The 24,725-nt window shown below is 34.3% G+C and overlaps 1 protein-coding gene and 1 non-coding gene across 4 annotated transcripts in view; one reads left to right on the forward strand and one right to left on the reverse strand.

Moving 5' to 3' along the window:
* The window catches only part of SKIC3 (SKI3 subunit of superkiller complex), a 92,007-nt gene that overhangs the window by 13,191 nt on the left and 54,091 nt on the right, over positions 1–24,725 (forward strand). For 2 of the 3 annotated variants that reach the window (XM_007978822.3, XM_037982217.2), the window contains exons 6-20: positions 594–685; positions 1,118–1,193; positions 1,677–1,817; positions 5,658–5,756; positions 5,874–5,982; positions 12,267–12,407; positions 13,438–13,539; positions 14,380–14,519; positions 16,890–16,976; positions 17,063–17,166; positions 17,986–18,112; positions 18,742–18,921; positions 19,242–19,366; positions 20,293–20,546; positions 21,791–21,893. In XM_007978822.3, the coding sequence (XP_007977013.3) occupies positions 594–685; positions 1,118–1,193; positions 1,677–1,817; positions 5,658–5,756; positions 5,874–5,982; positions 12,267–12,407; positions 13,438–13,539; positions 14,380–14,519; positions 16,890–16,976; positions 17,063–17,166; positions 17,986–18,112; positions 18,742–18,921; positions 19,242–19,366; positions 20,293–20,546; positions 21,791–21,893 (1,880 nt within the window). Of the gene's footprint in view, positions 1–593; positions 686–1,117; positions 1,194–1,676; positions 1,818–5,657; positions 5,757–5,873; positions 5,983–12,266; positions 12,408–13,437; positions 13,540–14,379; positions 14,520–16,889; positions 16,977–17,062; positions 17,167–17,985; positions 18,113–18,741; positions 18,922–19,241; positions 19,367–20,292; positions 20,547–21,790; positions 21,894–24,725 lie in introns of those variants that run through there. The other variant, XM_037982218.2, reaches the window with a different exon arrangement.
* On the reverse strand, positions 21,126–21,232 carry LOC119618385 (U6 spliceosomal RNA). Its single transcript, XR_005234698.1, has one exon. It is a non-coding gene; the product is annotated as a U6 spliceosomal RNA (small nuclear RNA).

A 24,725-nucleotide genomic window follows, 5' to 3' on the forward strand; every position in this document is an offset into this window, starting at 1 on the left:
TTTTTGTTTGATTATATCATATAAAAGTATTGTCACATAGATCTTAAAATTAAATCTTCTGACCTCCCCTCACCCTCCCCACCAATGGTAACGCTATTACGTAGCATGGTTCTGCTAGTTAGCTTGATTATGGTTGTCATTTCACAGTGAATACATATATCAAAATATCAAGTTGTACACCTTAAAAATAAACAATTTTTATATGTCAATGATATTGCAATAAAACACTTTAAAACACATGCTGAAATTAAAAAAAATAGTGTCTTATAGTAATCTTAGATGGGAAGATTGTAAAATAGCCATTAAAAGTGTTTATTATTGTGAAGCACTTCAAATCAATTTTCAAAAGGAAAGGGAATGGTATACCTCTTTATTCCTGTCACCCATACTCAACAATATCCACTTTACCTGTGCCCTCCGACCCCCAGTTATTATATTTAGAGGCAAATCCCAGACAGATCATTTCATTTGTAAATTATAATCTTTTTCATAAATAATCTTTATAGATTATCATATTATTTGGCAAAATAAATGAACGTGAGAACAGCAAATGTTTTAGGAAAAAGAATAATCATGAGTACTTCTTCTTTTAGGGGTTAGCAAACTTGTATGAGAAATATAATCACATAAATGCTAAGGATGACTTACCCGGTGTTTACCAAAAGCTCCTGGATCTTTATGAAAGGTAAGAAATGTATGAGGAAAGGCCAGTTTCTTTCAAAGCTTGAATTTTAATAAACTGATTAAAATTCATATAGAAGTGTTCCAACATTTACTGGGAATTGGGAGGCTTTTTTCTTTCAAGCATTTGCCACAGAATCTTCTGTGATTGAAGTAGAATCAAAACACTGCTAGTAAGAGGACTGACTAATTTTGGAACTTTGATATTATTTTCAGTCAATATAATAGAAGATAATATTTCTTAGACCTTTTCTTTTTTATGAGGAGCTCATTTTAGAAAATTTTACTGTAGTATGAAAGAAGATATGTTCTAATTTAAAATAGTACCTGAAATTATTATTGGAATACTTAAATTTCAGTGTTTTAAGTCCTTGGTTATTTTTATTAATCAGATTCAAAAATCCTTGTGTGTGTGTGTGTTTTGTTTTGTTCTAAGTGTTGACAAACAGAAGTGGTGTGATGTCTGCAAGAAACTTGTGGATCTATATTACCAAGAAAAGAAACACCTAGAGGTTGGTGAATGATTTTCTGACTTCTTTTAATAATAGATGGGCTGGGCGCAGTGACTCACACCTGTAATCCCAGCACTTTGGGAGGCTGAGGCAGGCAGATCACCTGAGGTCGGGAGTTCGAGACCAGTCAGACCAACATGGAGAAACCCTGTCTCTACTGAAAATACAAAATTAGCTGGGCATGGTGGTGCATGCCTGTAATCCCAGCTACTCAGGAGGCTGAGGCAGGAGAATCACTTCAACCCAGGAGGTGGAGGTTGTGGTAAGCCGAGATTGTGTCATTGCACTCCAGCCTGGGCAACAAGAGCGAAACTCCATCTCCAAAAAATAAATAAATAAATAAAATAAAATAAAAATAGATGGGGTTCTATGCTTTTGCGATTTTTATATATTAACAGATAAAAATGTTTTTATTTGCAGATTTTACATGTTTATTGACATTTTTACATTTTGACCAAAATAATTTAAAATCTCCTTTAATAGGTGGCTCGAACATGGCACAAGTTGATAAAAACACGGCAGGAAGAAGGTGCAGACAACCAAGAGCTTCATCAACTATGGAGAAAATTGACTCAGTTCCTGGCTGAAAGTACGGAGGACCAGAATAATGAAACTCAGCAAATGGTATTGACTCATTTATTCCTCAAGTTTGTTCATGAAAATTGATCATTTAATTGAATTTAGAAAATAGAAACATAATTGGTCATTGTCATTTTAATTTCCATTTCCCTAGTAATGTTGAGCATCTTTTCATGTGTTTATTTGCACCTGTGTATTTTCTTTGGTGAAGTGTGTGTTCACATCATTGCTCGTTTTTTATTGAGTTTATTTCTTTTTATGGAGTTTTTTTTTTATGTTTAATTTTCATAGGGTTTTGGGGCACAGGTGGTATTTGGTCATGAGTAAGTTCTTTAGTAGTGATTTGTGAGATTTTGATGCACCTGTCACCCAAGTAGTGTATACTGAACCCAATTTATAGTCTTTTATTCCTCACCCTCACCCAAATTCCCAAAGTCCATTGTATTATTCTTATGCCTTTGTGTCTTCATAACTTAGAGTGAGAACATACAATGTTCTATTCATATGTTCACTTATGAGTGAGAACATATGATGTTTGGTTTTTCATTCCTGAGTTACTTCACTTAGAATAATATTCTCCAGTTCCATCCAGGTTGCTGCGAATACCATTAATTCATTCCTTTTTATAGCTGAGTAGTATTTCAGTGTGTGTGTGTGTGTGTGTGTGTGTGTCTCTGTGTGTGTGTGTATATATATATATATCACAATTTCTTTATCCACTCGTTGATTGATGGGCATTTGGGCTAGTTCTGTATTTTTGTAGTTGTGACTTGTGCTGCTATCAACATGCATGTGCAAGTATCTTTTTTGTATAATGACTTCTTTTCCTCCAGGTAGATACCTAGTAGAGGGATTGCTGGATCAAATAGTAGTTCTACTTTTAGTTCTTTTTTTTTGAGGCAGAGTGTCACTGTCACCCAGGCTGGAGTGCAGTGGTACAATCTCGGCTCACTGCGACCTCTGCCTTCTAGGTTCAAACAATTCTCCTGCCTCAGGCTCACAAGTAGCTGGGATTACAGGCATGTGCCACGATGCCTGGCTAATTTTTGTGTTTTTAGTAGAGATGGGGTTTCACCATGTTGGCCAGGCTGATCTCGAACTCCTGACCTCAAGTAACCTGCCCACTTCAGCCTCCCAAAATGTTGGGATTACAGACATGAGCCACTGAACCTAGCCTACTTTTAGTTCTTTGAGGAGTCTCCACACTGTTTTCCATAATGGTTGTACTAGTTTACACTCCCACCAGCAATGTAGAAGTGTTTCCTTTTTACCTCATCCACACCAACATCTATTTTTTTATTTTTTTGATTATGGCCATTCTTGCAGGAGTAAGGTGGTATCGCATTGTGGTTTTGATTTACATTTCCCTGATCGTTAGTGATGTTGAGCATTTTTTCATATGTTTGTCAACCATTTGTGTATCTTCTTTTGAGAATTTTCTATTCATATCCTTAGCCAACTTTTTGATGGGATTGTTGTTTTTTTTCTTGCTAATTTGTTTAAGTTCCTTATAGATTCTGGATGTTAGTACATGAATTACCTTGGAAATAGGACATTCAATGATGATTCAATGGATGCTCAAAAAAAAAAAAAAAAAGAATTGTATGTTAGACTAGGTATTTTGTAAATGTATAATTTTAAATTCATAGAGGCTCTTCTAGATAAAGTCAGAATTATTGGCCTGTAGTCTCATGCGGAGTCTGGATGGAGTGGAATTGGTACTCATGGTATCAGAATTTCATTCACTTGTGTTCATAAGAATCTGCAATACATCAGTAACTTAATCACTATAAAAAATAAACTGAAAATTGACTTTCACAAAACTGCTTATGGTGTCTAAAAAGTGGTACCTTTAAAGGTGTGTTTCTTTACACTTCTGAACTAAGAGTACTGAATTACTTTGAGGTTTAACAATTCCACTGTTTAGAGTATTTATATTTAATATTTAGAGTATTTATGCCTAGAAAAAAAGTCTTTATGGTATAGATTTTAAAGTAATTGAAAATAATTTTTTGAAAGACTAAAAAAAAATTGGTTTTGAGCCACATTTGGAAAATATATCTATCATTCTCCTTTTTTTATTTGTAATTTTAAAAGTCAACTTAATTTCTTATTATAGTAAATAGCTACTTAATGTACACTTGTTATATTGAGTGGAATTTTTAAATAAACAAATATAGACCCTATATAGGATAGGAAGTTCATTTATTTGTATATGTGTTCATTTGTTCACTCATTAATTTGTTTATTCAGAAAATATTTATTGACTACCTATTATGTGTCAGGCAGTGTCCTAAGAGCTGGGGATAAAAATATGAGAATAAGATTTCTTTTTTGTGTGTGATAACATGATTTATCTGTGCATATATTCAGTTGTGGAAAAAATTGAGCAGTGACAAAATTAGGTAGCTTAGCAGTTTCTCTTAAATTGTATAATATCATAATATAACTTCATTATTTTCCTTAAAATAGTGTAGGTTACCAGAATATAAAACACATTCCAAAATAAGTAAAGTAACTTTTTGGATTGTCTATCCTACCCTCCTCCATGACAGAGAATTAATTGTACTTATGATTTTAAGAATTGATTTCTTTTTTTTTTTTTTTTTTTTTTTTTTTTTTTTTTTTTTTTGAGGCGGAGTCTCGCTCTGTCGCCCAGGCTGGAGTGCAGTGGCCAGATCTCGGCTCACTGCAAGCTCCGCCTCCCGGGTTTACGCCATTCTCCTGCCTCAGCCTCCCGAGTAGCTGGGACTACAGGCGCCCGCCACCTCGCCCGGCTAGTTTTTTGTATTTTTTAGTAGAGACGGGGTTTCACTGTGTTAGCCAGGATGGTCTCGATCTCCTGACCTCGTGATCCGCCCGTCTCGGCCTCCCAAAGTGCTGGGATTACAGGCTTGAGCCACCGCGCCCGGCCAAGAATTGATTTCTAACTGTTAATAACAGATAAAAGAATGGGGGGATTTATTGTTACCTTGAATAATGAGTATTTAGAAAAAAATGTATCACAGATTTTTCATTTGGAATAATTTTATTACTGTTTTAAAAAATCTTTTATGCTAGACTGTTTTGAGCTATGTTCCTTCTTTGTAAGATTGTTAACTTTATCAGGGCAGCAAAGTTTTACTTATTTATATAGACTTTATACCATACTTTCCAAAGAAAATTTGAGATATGAACTACATTGTGGCTTTTTGGTATTAAGTCATGAGTATTCATTTTAAAATGCAGAATGTGTAGCCAACTGAGTGGTGTGAAGTGCTTTATACCACTTGCCTTGGATTCTAGTATTCTGTTCTTATTCAAGACATATTTAGAAGGCCTGTTGGCCTTCAAAGTCAGTTAATATTGCATAAGAGAAGTGATGGAATGTGCTTCAGAGTCAGCTAATACTGCATAAGAGAAGTGGTTTCATTTCAGTTCAGTCATATCTCTGCTTTTCTTTTGCCAAAAATATCACCTAACTTTTTAACTATTTTTTAAAGGTTGAAGATTTGCTATCATTGAAGATATTTCAAAGAACATGCTAGTGATTTCAGAAGAATTGTTTTAAAAATGATACATGAGCAGTAGCAGCTATGCTAGCATATAAGACTATACTCTGGTTGACTACTTTGTAGGAGACAGCAGGCACTGGGAAGTGTGTTTTGTTAAATTAATGTTGTTAATGCATAGTTGTTACTTACCAGTTCAGTGCAGTTTGCTGTTGGAGTTAGAATGCATTCCAAAACTTGCATATACATTTTTTTCCTCATTGGAGTTGTCAGGGTCAGACTGTAGAATACATTTGCAGTTCCTTGAAGGTGTAGTTTGTGTAGGAGAGTCGTATACATTTAATCGTTGGTCATGTAAGTGTGATACAGATGGTAGCTTTTGTATTTGTTTCAGCTGTTAACTGCTTTTGAGAATGCGCTGGGGTTATCAGATAAGATTCCTAGTGAAGATCACCACGCGCTTTACAGGCATTTCCTTCAGAGTTTATCCAAAGTAAGTTGCTTTTTTAAATCTCTCATGTGACTTGTATGTGTTTCTAATTAGGAAAGTGTTCATAAATACATTTTACTACTACTAGAATGTAGTGTATTTTGCTTTTATATTTTCAAGTTGCCTCATGAGACTGCTAGATTGAAGAAGGCCTGTGAAGGAATGATAAACGTCTATCCTACTGTACGGTATCCCTTAGAAGTGCTTTGTTTGCATTTAATTGAATCAGGTAATTTCTTCTTTATTATAGTGTGTGTCCTAGAGGTGTGTGATTATGTGAGTGATGGTATTAATCAAAACATGTTTTAGTGTCTACCATGTTTAAGGTGTTGTTTCTGTGTTTCTGAACATAAAAGGAAGTATAATGTGTAGTCTTTGTGTACATGAAAAGTCTAATAAATATAGGAAAGTACAGTAATACAGAAGAATTATGAGTTGCCAGATATATTGTTGATCAGTGAAATCTTTTTAATGGTGGGAATTGGAGGGTGTCTTGAATTTTTTTATAGATACTAGATAAACAGGAGTAGGGGAAATGTACTCCAGCTGGCATGAGCAGAGATGTGGAGCTGGGTGAATTTTTTAGGAATGGTAAAATAGGTTTGCTTAGTATAGTGGAAGAAATAACTAAGATATATTTTGGCTAAATAGGTCAGGCTCTATTACAGAAAGCTATAAATATCATAGAAAGGATTTTTGGAAATTTTAGCTGCCTCAGTGTTGATGTTATATCACAGTGTCATAAGAACATTGTTATGAATACTGTAATATTATAAAGTAATTAAATTCCTGAATCTCCTTTTTTAATGAAATAGAGCAAATTCAAGTGGGAGAATTTGTCTCTGTGTATACTTCATGCTCTTGTATCTTCATGTACTTTCTTTGCGGGGAAGAGAGAAGTGATGGCAACTAGCTTGCTGGGAGTTGGCAGAACTGTAGCTGTGGATGTCTTGTGTCCAGGAGTGGTAGTCCACCAGTTTAAAAGAGGTTGGCTATATTGGTTTTTCCCACAAGCCTCTTTCATTTTGGTCAGTATCTGTGCTGAATACATTTTTTTTTTTTTTTTAATAACCTGAATTTCATGCCTGTATTCTCTTGAGGTGAACAAGTTCACAGAAGTCAGTCACTGAAATAGAAATATTAGTACATACACCAGTGTGGTAGTGATTGTCAATTATTGTGGAGCTTTACTAATCCATTTAATTTTTTTCACTTTGTTGTTAAATGAGTATATACATGAGAATGCTTTGTATATGAATGACCCTTACATGTGTCATAGTGAAAAAAGGGTTGAAAACTACTGCTAGAGATAACTGTGAAGGAAAATTCCTTGGTAGAAAATGACCATTGCACCTATCTCAGTTCTCCTCACTTTAACTCTCCTTTTAAGTCCTCTTTTACTTTTTTGTTTTTTTTTCCTGGTGTCTGAATGAAAAAACACTGTTACCTTCAGATCTGGTTTTGGTGGAAGCAGATGCCCTTTGCCTTACTGTAACTGAGTCAAAGATAGATTTAGGAGAGTGCTTTTTACTGCCATAAGGAGAAAGAGAACATAAAAAGTATAGTGAGCGGAGTATAAAGTCTTAAACTAACATGGTGTGCAGGACAGGTTGTATAGAAGGTGGACTAGCTCCAGTAGACTAAGTGACACTAGGTTTGAATGAATGAGGAGTATGATAGTGATGATAGAAAGGAACAGATTAATGAAAAAATGAAAGTGATTTCGTAGAGGGAAAGAGGCAAATATCAATTTTAACTTTCACCTCTCCTGAAAAGTTGGCTCAATATGGCCTGATGATTTGTATGAAATGTAGGTTATTGAGAGGAGATGTTAAGGGGGCAGTCAATGGGAAATGCCCATCAGTGGTTTGCAGATGAGAGATCGATACTAAGGGTAGACATATGGTTTGGAAGTAATTTGCATGTAGGTGAAAATGACATGGAATGGTTGCCATCAGAGGAGGACTAAAGGGAAAAATACTGAGAACTATACTTTGGGCAATGCTGGCTGGCTTGGAGGGAAAGAGATGAAAAAGGGAAAGGGAGTAAGTGGAGAAAGAGAAGGGATGAGGTCAGAGAAGAAGGTGAACTTTGATGAGAAACAGCACAGATGACAAGGAAAGAGCATTTCAGAAAGATTATTATGGTCTGTCTTGACAGATTAAGCCAACAGAGTTTGTGATTGTGAGGCTTTTTATTAAGGCTATCTTTTTAAATGAAAGTGATTGAATTAGAGCTTAGATTACAGTGATGGGGAAAAAATAGGAAAAGGCAGGTATACAAAGGAAAGTAGACTTGACCAAGTGCATTAGGGAGTAGTAGGATGAGAAAGTGAAGCCCGCAGAGGGGACAGTAAGCTGTTAGAGGGGTGGGAGAAGAACTACAATAGCTGCCTGGCAGGAGTGGTGTAAGAAGAAAGAGTTCCTAGATTAGTTAGTTAATACTATGAGTGTTGCACTGAGACTGAGGATGAGCTACACCAAGCACAAGGAGCATACTTATGAAGTCTTGTGATTTTTTTTTTTTTTTCCTGATAAGAAGCTTAGTTCCAAAATTACCCAGATCCTTCCAATTTTAATGTAAGACTCAGTGTGTTCCAAAGATAAGTAGGCTGATTTTCTTTATTGTATGACCCCTGGTACCAATTATTTTTCCCTATTCTGCTGTTACTGTTGTTATTGAAAAATTAATGGCTGGTGTTCACTCTTTTCTCTTTATTTCTTATTCAGCTATTTATGGTTTGCACCATTACCTCAGTCTTGGCTTGCTCACATGCCAAATGACACAGTGAATACTTTGAAAATTCTTTTTGAGGACTAATGGAGTGCTTTCTCAATAAGCATAAATGTAACTATAATGTAGACTTGTCCTTATATTCTAAAAAGCCTACAAAATAATAGAAAAAATAGGATCAACAAATAGGCTACAGAGTTTTGCACATAAATTCAGTAGTTGACAAAGTTCTCTAATAAAGAGATAGTGAAGGGATTATACTGATTGATTAGAAAGTGTCTTGATTTAAATGAAAAAAAATCGTTTTTGAGTAAGCTTATAGATTTGTGTCATGTAGAATGGAAAGAAAAGGAGGTCTATATCACAGCAGAAAAGAGTATATGTGGATATTTACACATATGGTAAAACCAGGGAAGAGTTCTTTCCTTTCTGAATTGTTGGTTGCCGGAATTTGTGGAATTGAGCAATTTAGGTTTAGGTATATTTCAAGGTAAAGTAGTATGCTTGAGGTGGAAGTTCAATAGTTAATGTAGGACAATGGGTTGCTATGCTTTTTCTTTTTACTGCTCCTCTAAACCCAACTTTAGTGTATTAAGAACTTCTGAGAATTGTAAGGTCTCTGAAGTCTGAGCCACCCTCCCACAAAGTACTTCAGTATGTACAGAATTTGCTACTTCACAGCAGTTAATTACTGGGTTCTCCTCCACTGAGAACAAATGTATTTCTTTCTCCTTTGTCCTGCTTTGCCTGTTGAGAATTGAATATTCATTTTCAAAATGACTCAGTTTGTAAAGCTTCATATAAAAGTAGTGAATGGCTTTCACAGTTGTCATCTGTTGAAATGTTTTTTTCATGCTAAATGACTTTTTTATTTATCTTATTTTGCTTTGTTACTGAAATGGGGGAGGATTAGAAAGCTTGGTTCTTCAAATTCAAGCAGAGAAGAGCTGGCTTAAGATTTTGTGCTTTAAAACTATTAGAAAATCCAGGTGAAAATAAAGATATGAATGCCACCAAATTGTACATGTTTTTTTTTTTCCCCCTCTCAAGCTAGGTTTATTTAAAAGAAAAATTAGATAGTTTTTTTGGAATGTCAGAAATGAATTTTTTAAAAACCGACTGTTTTTGTAGTAAACTTTAAGAAACAGAATTTCATAGTTATTACTTAGCATCCAACATGGACCTCTTCAGAATACCCTCTATCCTTGGAATTTTAACATTCATGAGCCCCAAATCTGGCTTGTTTTTTTGAGAAATAAAAATAATATTGTCGGACTATTTTAAAGTTGTTAAATCTGGAACCTTAGAATCCTTTAAATGTTAAAAAGAGCAGATAAGTAAATAATTTTCTATTCATTTGCAATGAATAGAATTCAAAAGCAATGAATTCTATTTCCTCTGTTTTTGTCCTCCACCAAGGTATTTATTTAGCTAATATTCTCAACAAGAGTAAGTATGAAGAAGAGAAGGATTGAAAGTTGAAGCTGAAGTATTCCTTGTCTCTTTATACAAAGATCATTAGTGTTGCTATTACTGTTGCTAGTTTTGAGAACACTATAGAGAATTCCTCTCAGTGCCACTCGGTCATATGCAGAGAATTGTTACCCAGGGCCGAACATGAACATAGTCTCCCCAAATCTTATTTTGTTTTTATTGCTATGCTCCCAGGCTTTAGCAAAGGAAATATGTTAGGAAGATTTACCTTGTTTTAAAAGTCGTTTATGTTCATCTCAGCCTTTTGGAAACTATTTTCATGTACCAACCCACACTTTGATGACCTGTGTGTTGTTTAAACTACCCTAAATATGGATGTTCATTGGAGAGATGCATGATTTTTCTTTCCTATTTTCATCCCGGGTATATTTCCTGTAATACAGGCAGTTTATGTAGTCAAGGTAGTCTATCATAAACTGTGTTTCTATGGAGGAAGAGTGTTTAGACTCAGATGAGTAGAGATAAAAGGTAAGAGTTTGGTAGCTTTTTTTTTTTTTTTTTTTTTAGGATGGTGAAGATTTTTAATTTTTTATAGTAATTTTCAGCTATTACCTATTAACAGACTGAGCCTTTTTGAACATCAGTCATGATGGTATTTTTAAAGGGTCATCACAAATTTAATGAACACCTACCATGTATCCGATGCCATGTGGTCTCTACTCTCCAGAGGTTACCATTTAGCCACAGAGGCAATAAAGGCAGAATATACATGTTATAAGACTAATAGTAAAGGTGGTATATGGTATTAGCAAATATTGTAGACGGTGGTCTTTAAGTATGATCTCTGGACCAGTAGCATCAGCATCACCTGGTAACTTCTTAGAAATGCAGACTCTTAGGTCTTAAACAGACCTACTGAACCATAAACTTCAGGGATAGGGCTCAGCAGACTGTGTTTTAACAAGTCTTCCAAGTGATTGTGATAGTGCAGACAATGTCTAGTTTAGACAATACCACTGGATCAAAAGGGAAAAATCCGCTAGTTTTCTTGGGAGGATATAGGGTGTATGGAACTAGGCATATTTATTTTTGGATTCATATTTGTGGAAGCTATGGTGAGAAGATATTGACAAGGAAGTTCATGCCTGGAAGCATAATAGTAGCAGACTTGTGTCTTTTTCACTGGCTTACTGATCAAAGTAGTATTTCTTCCAGTTTGTTTTCATATTTTGCCAAACGGTACTAAAGTTTTAACTCTTTAGTCATTATGAAGTCTTTTGATTTTTAGTGCTAACTTGGATTTCTAAATCAGTGTATAACATATTACTACATATTACTAATGGATTATACATTGGTTTGCAAATGGTTTTCAAAAATTTGAAACATATAAGCTAAATGGTATTATACAAATAATTTACCTTTGACATCTGTGACTGAAACAGTGGTTCTACATGTGGTTTGGGCTTATATGTTTTATATAGGTATTAAAACATTGGATCTTTGTTTTCAGGAATTTTTTCCCCCATATTTATTGCTTCAAGTTGTAGTCTGTCTTTTTAAGAATTCTCCTATGTGATTAAATGATTTATTAAAGTTGTGAATGCTATTCACAGTTGCTTTTCTGGGATTGAGATTGGAGAAAATGGAAATATTACAAAATATATAAAGTTTTCTAAACTATTTTACCAAAATAAATTTGAAAATAAAATAAATGTAGGCATTGGATGACTATTTCATAAGTGTCACAATTCACTTATATAGAAAGAGATTGTCTTAGAAAAATGTGGAAATGTACTGGTGAATTTGTAGACTTAAGCGGAATGTGACTAAGTCTTTGTGCAGTGTCCTGGTGAGTAACCCGCCTATCTTGTGATCCTTGGATGCTGGAAGAGTCCACTGGCTCTGACTGCCATGTCTCTAGCAGTGCGTGGTTGCCTAGGAAGAGAGCTTGAGGAAGATTCTCTGCTTTGACAAGGGTCCCTTCATTTAACAATCAAAATTGTTACAGCTGGCAAGCAGTAGGCTATGTGACTTAGTCTACTGGCAAGTAGCAGGTTTCTTGTCTGAAATCCTAACGTGGTTTCTACTTCCAGTATTTAAGAAGATAAAAAAGCATCATTTTTTAATTTAAACGTTAATATTGTCTGCATTTGCTGGTCTATTTAATTTTTGAATTTCTGGAATCAGCATGTGGTGAAGGATGCATAAGAATATAAAGGCAGATTCTGAGATTTAAGAATATGGGTTTGGGCATTTAGAAACTTGATATATGTGTATATATATATGTGTATACACACACACACACACACACACACACACTCTAATAACCTTTTCTTTTAATTCCAGGAAATCTTACTGATGAGGGACAGCAGTATTGTTGTAGATTAGTGGAAATGGATTCAAAAAGTGGTCCAGGCCTCATTGGCTTAGGCATTAAAGCATTGCAAAACAAAAAGTATGAAGATGCTGTTAGGAACCTAACAGAAGGTAAATGTACAGTGTATGGCATGTAACATGAAGTATAATTATTATTCAGTCAGTAAGCATTTATCTTTGAGCCTTTCTTTAAGGAATGTATATCTAAGGTGGAAGGGAAAAAATGTACCTACATACCTTGAACTCTGCTTAGATTTGAACTCTGACTCTGCTAATAACTAATTCCAAAACCTCAGAAGAGTTCATTAAACTTTCCGTGTGTCAGTGTTTTCATTTGTAAAATAGGGATATCTATATATAAAGAAAAGAAAAGGAAAAGAAAAAAAGAGAAAGAAAAGAAAGAGAAAAGCAAAGCAAAGAAAAGAGAAAAGAAAAGAGGGAGGGAGGGAGGAAGGCAGGCCGGAAGGCAGGAAGGCATGTATGTAGATATATATGCCTTAGGAACCTAGGCTTTAATTTATTCTTATTAGGTATGATGTTTCTGGAAGAACCTACATTCAAATTATAGATCTGAATGGTAAATACTAGCCAGGTAGGTAGTTTAAGAGAATGGAAGGAACATTTTAGGCAGAGATGAATCTGTGAAATAACCTGAACTAAGAGGCTGTTGTTCAGAGAACTGCAGGTAGTTCACCAGGGTTTGAGAATGAAGTGTATGCACAGGAGGGGACAACAAGTGAAACAGTAGAAAGGCCTAGCTACATCTTGGTAAGTAGGTTGCACATTATCCTGACAACAGTGGGGAATCAGTAAAAGATTTTTAGCAGGGGAATGTTATAATCTGATTTGTATTTTTAGAGATATTCTAGCTACAGGGTAAAGAATGCATTGGGGTGGATGGCAAGCACTTGCCGTGATTTGGGATAAAGATCGTTGAGGTCTGAACTGAAGTGGTGTTGGTGGAGATGGAGAAAAATGTATGGACGGGAATGAATTGAGGCAGAGAATCAGTGTGGCTTTGTGACTGATAAGATACCAGAGATGAAGAGGGGAGGAGTCTGATTTAGAGAGTAGGCAATGGTGCCATTCATCTATGTAGTCACAGAAACCTTGGTTTTTGTGGTTGTTTTTATCCTTTTAGGGTTAAAGGAAAGCCCTGTCTGCACAAGTGGATGGTATCATCTGGCAGAAGCCCAAGTCAAAATGCATAGACCTAAAGAAGCTATTCTTTCATGCAGTCAAGGTATTTTTGATACCTTTTGGGTTGACACATAAGGGTGACCAACCCTATTTGTTTTTATCTTAAAGGACAAAGATAGTGATTTTAAAAACCAAAATGCTATATTTTGTATTTTAAATTGCTAATTTTAATTTCACTGAGGTTAAATAAAAGTCTGCATGTGTGTATACTACTGTGTTTATTTTTAAACTGGCAATGAATATTTAGCAAAATTTTCTTGCGTTTGGAATATCGACATAGTCAGTTTAGGCTTGGGTGTGGAGGTCCTCTGTCTTTGTAACAAGGGAGTTTCTGGTGTGTTCAAGACATACGAGTTCTTCATTTCTCGGATATAGAGAGGGGAACCTTAGGCATCTTGGAAGCCTATTTGAATGCGACAGGGTGAGGGGTGGGGACAGGAAATCATGAAAGTGGTTCACTGTTTCTGACCCACCTGGTAGCTTGCCCTCTGCCACTGAGAAATAGTTCACCTTGGTCCATTCTAATTCAGCTGCTTTCCCCTTCCAGTATCTTTATTTCTTATATTTGTTACAGGTGCTTTGGTTATGGGCTAACCTTTATTGCTTAGCAGATATAGTCATTGTCATTTTTTAGGATGTTCAGTTTTATTATATGTTGTGTGAAGATAGAGGTTTTAAATTCAGGTATGCTCTGTTTTAAATTCAGGTCTTTCCATAAGGAATTCAGGGAAGAATTTATATTTAACTTTGAGTTATTCTTCATGTATATTGTTTTGGAAATTTATGCTTGTTGTATCTGCGATTTATTATATGTCATCCTTAAAAAAGAAAAAAAACTGAAGTGATATGGCTGTCTTCATTTGGATACCCTTAATTTTGTCAGCTCTGAAGATCATAGATAATCTTGGTGCGTCTGGTGACCGTCTTTATCAGAGGAATCTTTGTCTTCGTTTGAAAGCAGAGGCTTTGATTAAACTCTCAGATTATGACTCTTCAGAGGAAGCAATTCGTACTCTTGATCAGGTAGTCTTACCAAGTTTGTTTCTTCAACTCTAGTTAGTTTCCAGTCAACCGGGCAACAACCATTCTATGCCTACCACGAATATTTACTTATACAGATTTTGTGTTAGAGGTATGAATTCACCACATCTGCACTTTCATAAGTCATTCATACATTTGGGCACTTCTAGAGTGATTTGTTTGCCTTTTGATTAAGGACTTACAGTACTTATCATACAAGACTATTTCTTTAGTTCTAGACCTCATTCTCCTTTCTTCCTGTTGCCCTCTTAGGTTATTGCTACTTGATTATTATTAATTTGAAATTCTAAATTTTTTCCTCCAGGAAATATTCTGCAGATTTGACAAGAATAATTAAGGACACTGTTAGCTTCATGGTAGAGAATGTTTGTTTCATTCAAAGAAAGATTGATATTTCATAATGAAACCAATTTCTTAGTGTTTTGAGTTCAAGCAATTTGAAATTCCATACTAAAAAAATCTATAACTGGTAAATTAAGAATTATAACATTATGCCCTAAAGATTTTTGTCAGGTAAAGACTATTACTGGTCTAAAATTAAAATTGAGTTTTTAAATCAGTTTTATATATTTCAAAGGGCTTTGTATTTCATAATATTTCTTTCAAATCAGAACCGTTGTCAGCATCCTTCAAGAATTAATATTTTCTTGTTTTCTTTTTGCTATCCCACCAATAGTGTATTTTGTGTGAATGCTTTATAAAGGTTTTTCAAATAATGTTTTTACAAAAAGACAAACGACTACTAGTTTGGAGAACTAGCAGAGTCTAAGTCTGAGATAGGAAGTGTACAAGATGAACCAAGAACACCTTGTCATGCTAGAAAGCAAGAAACTATAAAAGGGCTCAGACTACAAAAGGGCTCAGGAGCTAACATAAAGAGATTCTTACTGGCTAAAGAGGGCATTACTGATGTGGTATATTGAAACACATCAAATATGTTAAATCCATGTGTTCATGATGATACAGAAAACAAAAAATCAGCAAATGTCTTCAAGAAAACAAATCTTTGGGAGGATGCTAAAAACCCAACTGTGAAGAATAAAGGCATTTATCCTGCCTTTTCTATCTGAATCCTTCCTCAGGATAATGAAATAATGAAGGGAGGAGAAATGTGTCTTTGTTGAATTATTCTGTCTAATAAGAGAAGATGACAGAAAATCACCATTTTGCAATCCTCAGTGAATTAAGAGATCTAGGTGTCAAGGGTTAGTAGCTACTAACATCACAAAAAGACAATCAGGCTGAGCACAGTGGCTCATTCCTCTAATCCCAACACTTTGGGAGGCCGAGGCAGGCGGATCACTTGAGGTCAGGAGTTTAAGACCAGCCTGGCCAATATGGTGAAACCCCATCTCTACTAAAAATACAAAAATTAGTCAGGCTTGGTGGTGCACACCTGTAATCCCAGCTACTTGGGAGGCTGAGGCAGGAGAATCACTTGAAGCCGGAAAGCAGAAGTTGCAAGTCAAGATCACACCATTGCACTCCAGCCTGGGCATTGAAGCAAGACTCTGTCTCAAAAAACAAAATAAAACAAAAAAAACAACAAAAAAAAGACAATCAGACACAAACAAATGCAAATACACCTGAAGACCTAAGGTATCATTGGGAATCTTCAAACCTCTAAACCCAACTACTAATATACAGAAAATACAGGGAACCAAGGAACATGTTAAACACCTTGAGAATATATTTAGCAAAATCCAGACTCTGAGAAACTGTGACAAATAGGCCATATTTTTCAACAGTTAAATTGTAAGGAAGAAAAAAAAGAGGAAGGGGGCCTTATTGATTAAAATAGACTTAAGGCATATCAGTCAGTTGAAATGTATATATCTTCTTTGGATTTTGATTTTTAAAATTGTTCAAATATTTTATGAGACAAGTGAGAAATTTGATAATGTTAAGGATGTTTGTTGGTTTTGTTTAAGTATGATAATGGTAATGTGGTTATGTAACTTAGAAATGAACTTTTAGATATAGATACTGAAGTATTACAGATAAAAAGTTACAATATCTGGGATTTGTGTCAAAATAATCTGAGCAGAAGTGTGGTAAAATTGGTGGAGGTATAGATGAAAAGAATAATTGCTTGTGAGTTTGTGGTTTTGTGACTGGATGATGGGTACATGTGGGTTTATTATACTAGTTTCTGTAATTTTTTATGTATATGAGATTTTCCCTAATAAAAAGGTTATAAAGAGTGAAGATGTGTTAGTAGTGATAGAAATCAGGACCTCTATTTCTTTATTCTATTAGGATCCTGCTTTTCTGTGTTCATTCTTTAATTAAAGCAAACATTGCTGTGGTTGTGTTGAAGATTTATAGCAGTTCCTCACAATTATTTTCTAGATTTCTGATGCAGATAATATCCCAGGACTTTTGGTTCTCAAAAGCTTGGCCTATCGGAACAAAGGTTCATTAGATGAAGCTACAAAGGTTGGCTTTTTTATTCAAACTGAGCATTTTTTGAGTTAAAAGTCATTTTTATTTGGGTATAGAATTGACAAGTGTCTACTTTATAGATTATGGAAGACCTTCTCTCTTCTTACCCTGACCTAGCTGAAGTTCATGCCCTTGAGGCTTTGATTCATTTCACCAAAAAGGACTATCTACAAGCAGAAAAATGGTAAGGATATATAGATTGCTCATAGAACCATTTACATCTTAGTTTTTTTGTATTTCTCAAAAATTCAAAATGAGTAGGCTTGATGAAGATTTGATTTTGTATGAATTTGATCTTTGTAGGCTTTTAAGTTTTAGTATTTTTTAAGAAATGTATTTAGCATGTTGTACAGTAGCTATAAAAAATTACATGATGAGTTTCAAATCTAATTAGCTGATCTTGGCTGGGCGTGGTGGCTCACACCTGTAATCCCAGCACTTTGGGAGGCCAAGGCAGGTGATCTCTTAAGCCCAGGAGTTCAAGACCAGCCTGGGCAACATGACAAAATGCCATCTCTACTAAAAATACAAAAACTAGCTGGGTGTGGTAGCACATGCCTATAGTCCCAGCTATTCAGGAGGCTGAGGCACAAGAATTGCTTGAACCTGGGAGGTGGAGATTGCAGTGAGCCAGGACCATTCCACTGCACTCCAGCCTGGGTGACAGAGCGAGACTCGGACTCAAAAAAAAAAAAAAAAAAAAAATCTAATTAGCTGATCATCGTGTTCACTAAGCAGATGTAATGTTCAGTATAGTCTGAACACTTAGCACATGGTAGTGCTAAAAGGCCACTGTGCTTTTTTAAGCTCCTCTTCTTCAAAAACAAATCACTTCTTTCCTGGTGATAATATAAATCCTAAAGTAATGATTCGTCTCTAATTTGGCACCTCTGAATCACTCAAACTTTGATTGTTCCAACTAGGAGTCGCCTATATTTTGTGTGTGTGTGTGTGTGTGTGTATTTATTTTACTATTTCTTTTTATTACCCTTTGGTGACTTAGTTTTCAGACAGCTCTTGAGAAAGATACTGAAGTTGCAGAATATCATTACCAACTTGGATTAACATACTGGTTCATGGGTGAAGAGACAAGAAAAGATAAAACAAAGGCTCTTACCCACTTTCTGAAGGTAAAGCAAGTGCTGCAATTCAGTTCCTAGTTGAAATGGCATTATAAAATCATAAATAATAATCATATAAGTTAGTTACAGTTGCTCCTCACTGAACTGTTTTTTGTGCTTTATCTTTCGTACGTAAGGTTTTGTGATGGTGTTATATGGGTTTTCAAGGAAAAAATTAAAACATAAAATGTAAAAGTTACTTTTTAAAAAGCGTGTGTTCTAGAAAATGAGACATAATTATCTCTGGTAAACAACACTTTTTGGGTAATTTTCACTGTAGTTTTATGAGCATACAAGTTAGATGTTTAAATTCCTGTTTTTTTAGATGTTTCACATCTATAAGTCGTGCATTCTTATCTTGACTTGTAAGAGCAGATTAATTCAGTAGCAGCTCTAATTTCACATTTCCTTTACCAAAAAAGAAAATATTTTTATACTTCCGTTTACTTTCTATAAGCAGTGAGGGACAGCTTTCCTGTCTGTTTTAAATCTTACATTAAAGGATTTTTGGCATATTTTTGTATGTTTAATGAAATTATTTCTTTTTTCTTTAACCTGTGTATTTATCTTCTGTATTTGTAAAGATATTCATTAAATGAACTTTTAATGTCCTGGTATTATCAATATTTATTTCAAAGGCTGCAAGACTGGATACATGTATGGGCAAAGTTTTCTGCTATTTAGGTCATTATTATAGAGATGTAGTGGGAGATAAAAACAGAGCTCGTGGATGTTATAGGAAAGCCTTTGAATTAGATGACACTGATGCTGAATCTGGAGCTGCAGCGGTTGACTTAAGTGTGGAGCTTGAAGATACGGTATGTCTAATAACCACTTTTGCTTTTTGTTTTTTTATCCTGAGTATATAAATGAAAATATTTTTATATATGTGTATTTGAAAGTTATTAGTTTTTTTTCTATAGGTGCAATATAAATATTTTCGCTTCTATAAGTAAAATTTTTTTCCATTGGCGGATATTAAATTACTAACCACTTATTGTTGAAACTGTAGTTTGGCGTATACCAGTGTAAGTTTAAAAAATCAGAAGTGGGAAATGAAAAAATATTTGTGTACTTTACATGAGCGTTCTTTTTATAATGTTCAGTATATCTAATATTAGTATTTTCTTCTTATTAGGAAACTGCTTTAGCTATCCTAACAACAGTAACTCAAAAGGCAAGTGCTGGAACGGCAAAATGGGCCTGGCTTAGGCGAGGACTATACTATTTGAAAGCTGGTCAGCATTCTCAAGCAGTGGCTGAGTAAGGCACCTTAATGTATTTAAACTATGTTAGACAAGCATAACGTTCCTTAAATTAAGCATTATTTATACCCCAAATAAACTTTACAGATTGTCTCTTACCAGGTTGTATTTTGAGAGAAGAAATAACAAAATGACTTTATGATTGGTGTTTATTGTCTGTAGGGCAGTGGAATTGCAGAGATGGATTAAATGATGTCCTGTTATTGAGGAGATAGCCAGATTAGTGAACTGAAGTCTTAATACATATGTATAGTAGTTCTCAATAGGAGTTTTAGTGATGAGAAGCTGAGGTGCATATCTTTACTGTTCTGCTGACATACATTGTTTTTGGCAAGGGAGACATTTGACAGCCTAAAGGGCATTGGGAGCAGCTCATATATGATCAATTTGAGTCATTTGGTTTGAGCAGTACTTTGTAAATAAATGTATTTGGATCAAGATAAAGTTGTTTCTGGTTTATATTAGTATCTAGAGTACAGGCATTTTCACGGAAATGGAATTTGATCAGATATTTAAAGCATGCCTATTGTTTCCGTATTTAAACTGTGGTATTTCTGTTTGATAAAAGGATTGCTGGTGGGGGATTATGGACTGATGAGACAAACTGAGATGGACACCTGTCCTGGTAGGATGGAAAACTCGAGTTCTTTGAGATAATCAAGGAAAAGAAATTTTGTTCAGCACTTTTTCAAAAAAAGCATTTTATTCTTATTTGTTCCAAAATTAAAATAACATTTCTTAGTATTAAAAAAATTAATCATAAAAGGAACAGATTTACCTACTTTAAATAGCACTTTTATAAGTAGAAGGAGCCACAGATACGTATGCAATTCAATTACTTGAATTATTTATTTTATAGTTTCCTTTCAGATTTGGAGATAGTTCCATAACTTTTAGTTCTCTTACGGTTTTTTAAAATTTTAGTTTACAGGCAGCATTAAGAGCAGACCCAAAGGACTTCAATTGTTGGGAATCATTAGGAGAGGCATACTTAAGCAGAGGAGGCTACACAACAGCTTTGAAGTCCTTCACAAAAGCCAGTGAGCTGAACCCAGAATCCACATACAGTGTGTTTAAGGTTGCAGCAATACAGCAGATCCTAGGCAAATATAAGGAGGCTATAGCTCAATACCAGATGATCATTAAAAAGACAGAAGATTATGTGCCTGCTCTAAAAGGTAATTAATTTTTAATAGCTCCTTTGACTTTTATGATCCTGAAGTATAAAATCTTTTAGTAGATTTCCTGCGTAAATGTATTGAATAACATGAAAAAAGGACTTCTTTAGTCAACAGCAAGCATCCAGTATGAACCTCTTACAGTATAACTTATATAAATTTGAATATAAAAAGATCAAATCTTGTTTCATAAGTTAATAAGTAGTAATATGATAGAGATTTAACTCGTAGACAAACAGTATAACTATTAGATCTAAAAAACGATCTCTAAAACATGTTTCCCTATTCTTACATTTTGATAATTAATTCATTATGTCTCCAGAATATCTTAATACCTTTCATTACTTTGTAAGTTATATAAGCTCATTAAAATTTTTTTAAACTTTAGAGACAACTTGCTTTGTTTTATAGTTATCTATTTTTGGTAGTATAAAATAAAATACCACCATCCATATATAACCTACATTTTTAATGATTGTATTAAAAAACTGGGAGCTCATTATATGTACTTACTCTCCTCCATTTCCTTCTTCTTTTTTTTAAATAAACTGTTTTTTATTTTCTGTTTTTTTTGTTTTTTTTTTTAAGGAACACTTAACGAATTTTTGTGTCATCCTTGCTCAGTAGCCATGCTAATCTTCTTTTTATCATTCAAGTTTTGGTATATGTGCTGCTGAAGTAAGCACATAAATAGTGTAAATAGTATATTATAAGTGACAAATAACTTAGGGCTTGAAACTTTTTTTTTAATTTTGTAAAACTCTTTCCTCAAGAGAAGGAGAACTCATATTTATGAAATCTTTACTAGGCACTTTAGGAAATCACTATTTCATTTAATTCTTATAGTATAGCTGGCTATACAGATTTTAATATAAAAAGATCTTATCTTGTTTCACAATAGTTAATAAGTAGTAATATGATGGAGAGTAACATACAGATAATATCTGCATTTTTGTAGCCAAAGTTTTACCAGGTAAGTAACTTGCCCAAAGACAAGGAAATTCTTGGGTTCCGTAGATAACTTTTTAATAACTTCTAGTGCATGTTTACTCCAACAGAACTCTTCCATTTGAATTTCTTATTGAATCAATGTAGGATCATGCTTTAAGATAATTTTATAACATACCATTAAGTTTTATTTTCTGGAAAGTGCTTTAAAATAACACCAATAAATTTATTTGATGTTCATTTTAAGTGTTTGTTTTATGTGTTTTAATAACAGTGACAAACTTACCTGATTTTAGGTTTGGGTGAATGCCATCTTATGATGGCAAAAGAAGCTCTAGTTGATTATCTTGATGGAAAAGCTGTAGACTACATAGAAAAAGCACTGGAATATTTTACTTGGTTCGTATTATTCTTGTTGTTTATTGTTTATTTTTGTAATATTACAATGAAGCCAAATTTAGAAGATCATTTTATGTATTCTACTAGATATAGCAATTACTCAGAATGTCAAACATAAAGAATAACAGACAAGCCAATTCATTCTGTAACATACATGTTGTATTAATTTTGCACTTGGGGAAACAGATGTAATTTCTTCTGCTCTTAGTAGTGGCTGGCATCCTAGATGCATAGGAAAGAATAGGAAGGAAGGAGCAGTCTGCTTGTGGAACAGCAGCTCTGACACCATGTGTTAGTGTTCTCTTTCAGTAGGCCTGGAAATGAGTATCTTTCATTGGAACCAATTGGGAAATAGGGCTGTAGGTGCTCAATACACTTTACATTTAATGGTAAGAGCCAATTGTAGGATTATTAGTAGGTATTGAAGGTAAGGGGAAATGACAATCCGATTGCTTCTGAAGAGAAACTGTGAAGGAAAAAAGTGCTGTGTTAATAACAAGAAAGGAATCAGAAAATTTCGAGTAGATTTGGCATTTTATAGAAGTGTGAATTCATTCGTTAGGTCAGAAAAAGTGTTACATGTGGTAGATGACTTCCAAAAGTCCACAAGTTAGATGTACATTTGAATTTTTTGTAACTCTTAAGCATCTTCTACTTTCCCTACTTTCCTGCTTGGTTTCTCCTCTGTTTTCTATTTATTGGTTGTTCCAGGATTGCTTTTCATATGAACCAAATATGAAATGAAAACTAACCCTTTTTTATCTCACTGAATTTTATTCCTTCTTTTCAAGTCTCACATAATATAGTTCTTTCTAAAGAGAAGGTTACTGTGTAAAGGGCATGCTTTATTTGAACTGGTATTTAAGAGTAAATGTGAACCTTTGGGTGACAGTACGTTAGCTGTAAATACTGCCTTTCTGAGCCTAGGATATGTTATTCTGGATAACATGTAACATAACCCATTAGAAGGTGGCATATAAAACAATTATTATCTCCAAATGTGTATTTACTTCTAGAATTACAAGGCGTTAATACTATCACAATTATTGTGTAAGAGTGATGTAAGTTACTTCAATTTATAGATATTTTATTTTTATTGAACTTAAAATAAGAATTTAGGCTGTTAAAATTGCCTCTGTTTTACTTTTCCCCTCTTTTTTCATTTTTTGCTGTCAATCTTAGAAATTTTGCTAAGATATTTAGGCAAAGGAACTCCAAATCGTATTGCCCTTCCTTCTGATTCTCAGTAGGCTTTTAGTCATGACCACAATAATTAATATTATTTCTTAGGAAGACATTGGAAAATGATTTTTGGCTGGACTCCATGAGTAGAAAAGGCTATGAAAAATGTTCCATCTGCTTATCCATCTGCCAGTAACATAGCAGCTTGTGATAGATGATTATTGAGACTTGGCTTAAATGAAATTGCCATGTTTTATTTATAAGATCTTGAGAAGAGAAAAATGAAGAGAAATGTGTAGCTGAAGTTTTTCTCATTCTAAAAGGAATTGCCCTCTGTCACCATAATTAATATTTCTCTTTGCTTTTTGAGCTTGTTCATCCAGTCTGCTTTTGTTTCAATAAATGTAGTTCTTCAGATTTTCATGTTTAGATTTTTGTTTTTGTTTTTTTTTTTGGTCTCAGGGTATTAATGTTCAACATCACCAATCATCAGGAAAATGCAAATCAAAACCACAGTAAGGTATCATCTCACCCCAGTTAGGATGTCTCTTATTCAAAAGACAAAAAATAAAGGCTGGCAAGGATGTGGAGAAGAGGGAACTCATATGGTTTATGGGAATGCAAACTAGTATAGCCACTGTGGAGAACTGTATGGAGTTTTCTCAAAAAACTGCAAGTAGAACGACCATATGATCCAGCAATCCCACTACTGGGAACTTATCCAAAGGAAAGAAAATCATTATATCAAAGAGACATCTGTACCCTCATGTTAATTGCAGCGCTATTCACAATAGTCAAGACATGGAATCAACCTAGATAGTCAACAACAGATGAATGGATAAAGAAAATGTGGTATTTATATACAATGGAATACTATTCAGCCATAAAAAAGAATGAAATTCTATCATTTAAGGCAACTTGGATAGAACTGGAGGACATCATGTTAAATGAAATAAGCCAGGAACAGAAAGTTAAGCACCATATGTGCTTACTCATACGTGGAAGCTAAAAAAAGAAATTGATCTCATAGAAGTAAAAAGTAGAACAGAGGATATTAGAAGCTGGGAAGGGTAGGGGAAAGGGATATATGGGTAGTATTTGTTAAAGGACACAAAATTATGGCTAGATACAAGGAGTAAGTTCTAGTGTTCTGTAACACTGTAGGATGACTGTAGTTAACAATAATATATAGTTTCAAATAGCTAGAAAGATAGTGAACATTCCTAACACAAAGAAATGGTAAATGTTTGAGATTATTAATATGCTAATTACCCTGATATGATCACGATACATTATATGTATCAAAAAATCTCTGTACCCCATGAATATATATAGTTATGCCAATTAAAAAATAAAATTTATAAAAATCTTTCCGATCTTACCAAATATATTTGGTTCATTTTATTTGAGGTGTCTTCATTGATTTTTTTGCTGCCATAACAATACCACAGACTAGTTAATTTACAAAGAATAGAAGTTTATTTGACTTGGTTCTGGAGGCTGATAAGTCCAGGAGCGTGGTGCTGGCATCTTGGTGAGGGTCATCCTATGGCAGAAGGGCAGAATGCAAGAGAAAAAAAATGGAACTGAACCTACTCTTTTATCAGGAGCTCACTCCTGTGACAACTAACCCATTCTTACAATAACAAT

This window comes from Chlorocebus sabaeus, chromosome 4, assembly GCF_047675955.1.
Source record: "Chlorocebus sabaeus isolate Y175 chromosome 4, mChlSab1.0.hap1, whole genome shotgun sequence".
Classification (NCBI taxonomy): Eukaryota; Metazoa; Chordata; class Mammalia; order Primates; family Cercopithecidae; genus Chlorocebus; species Chlorocebus sabaeus.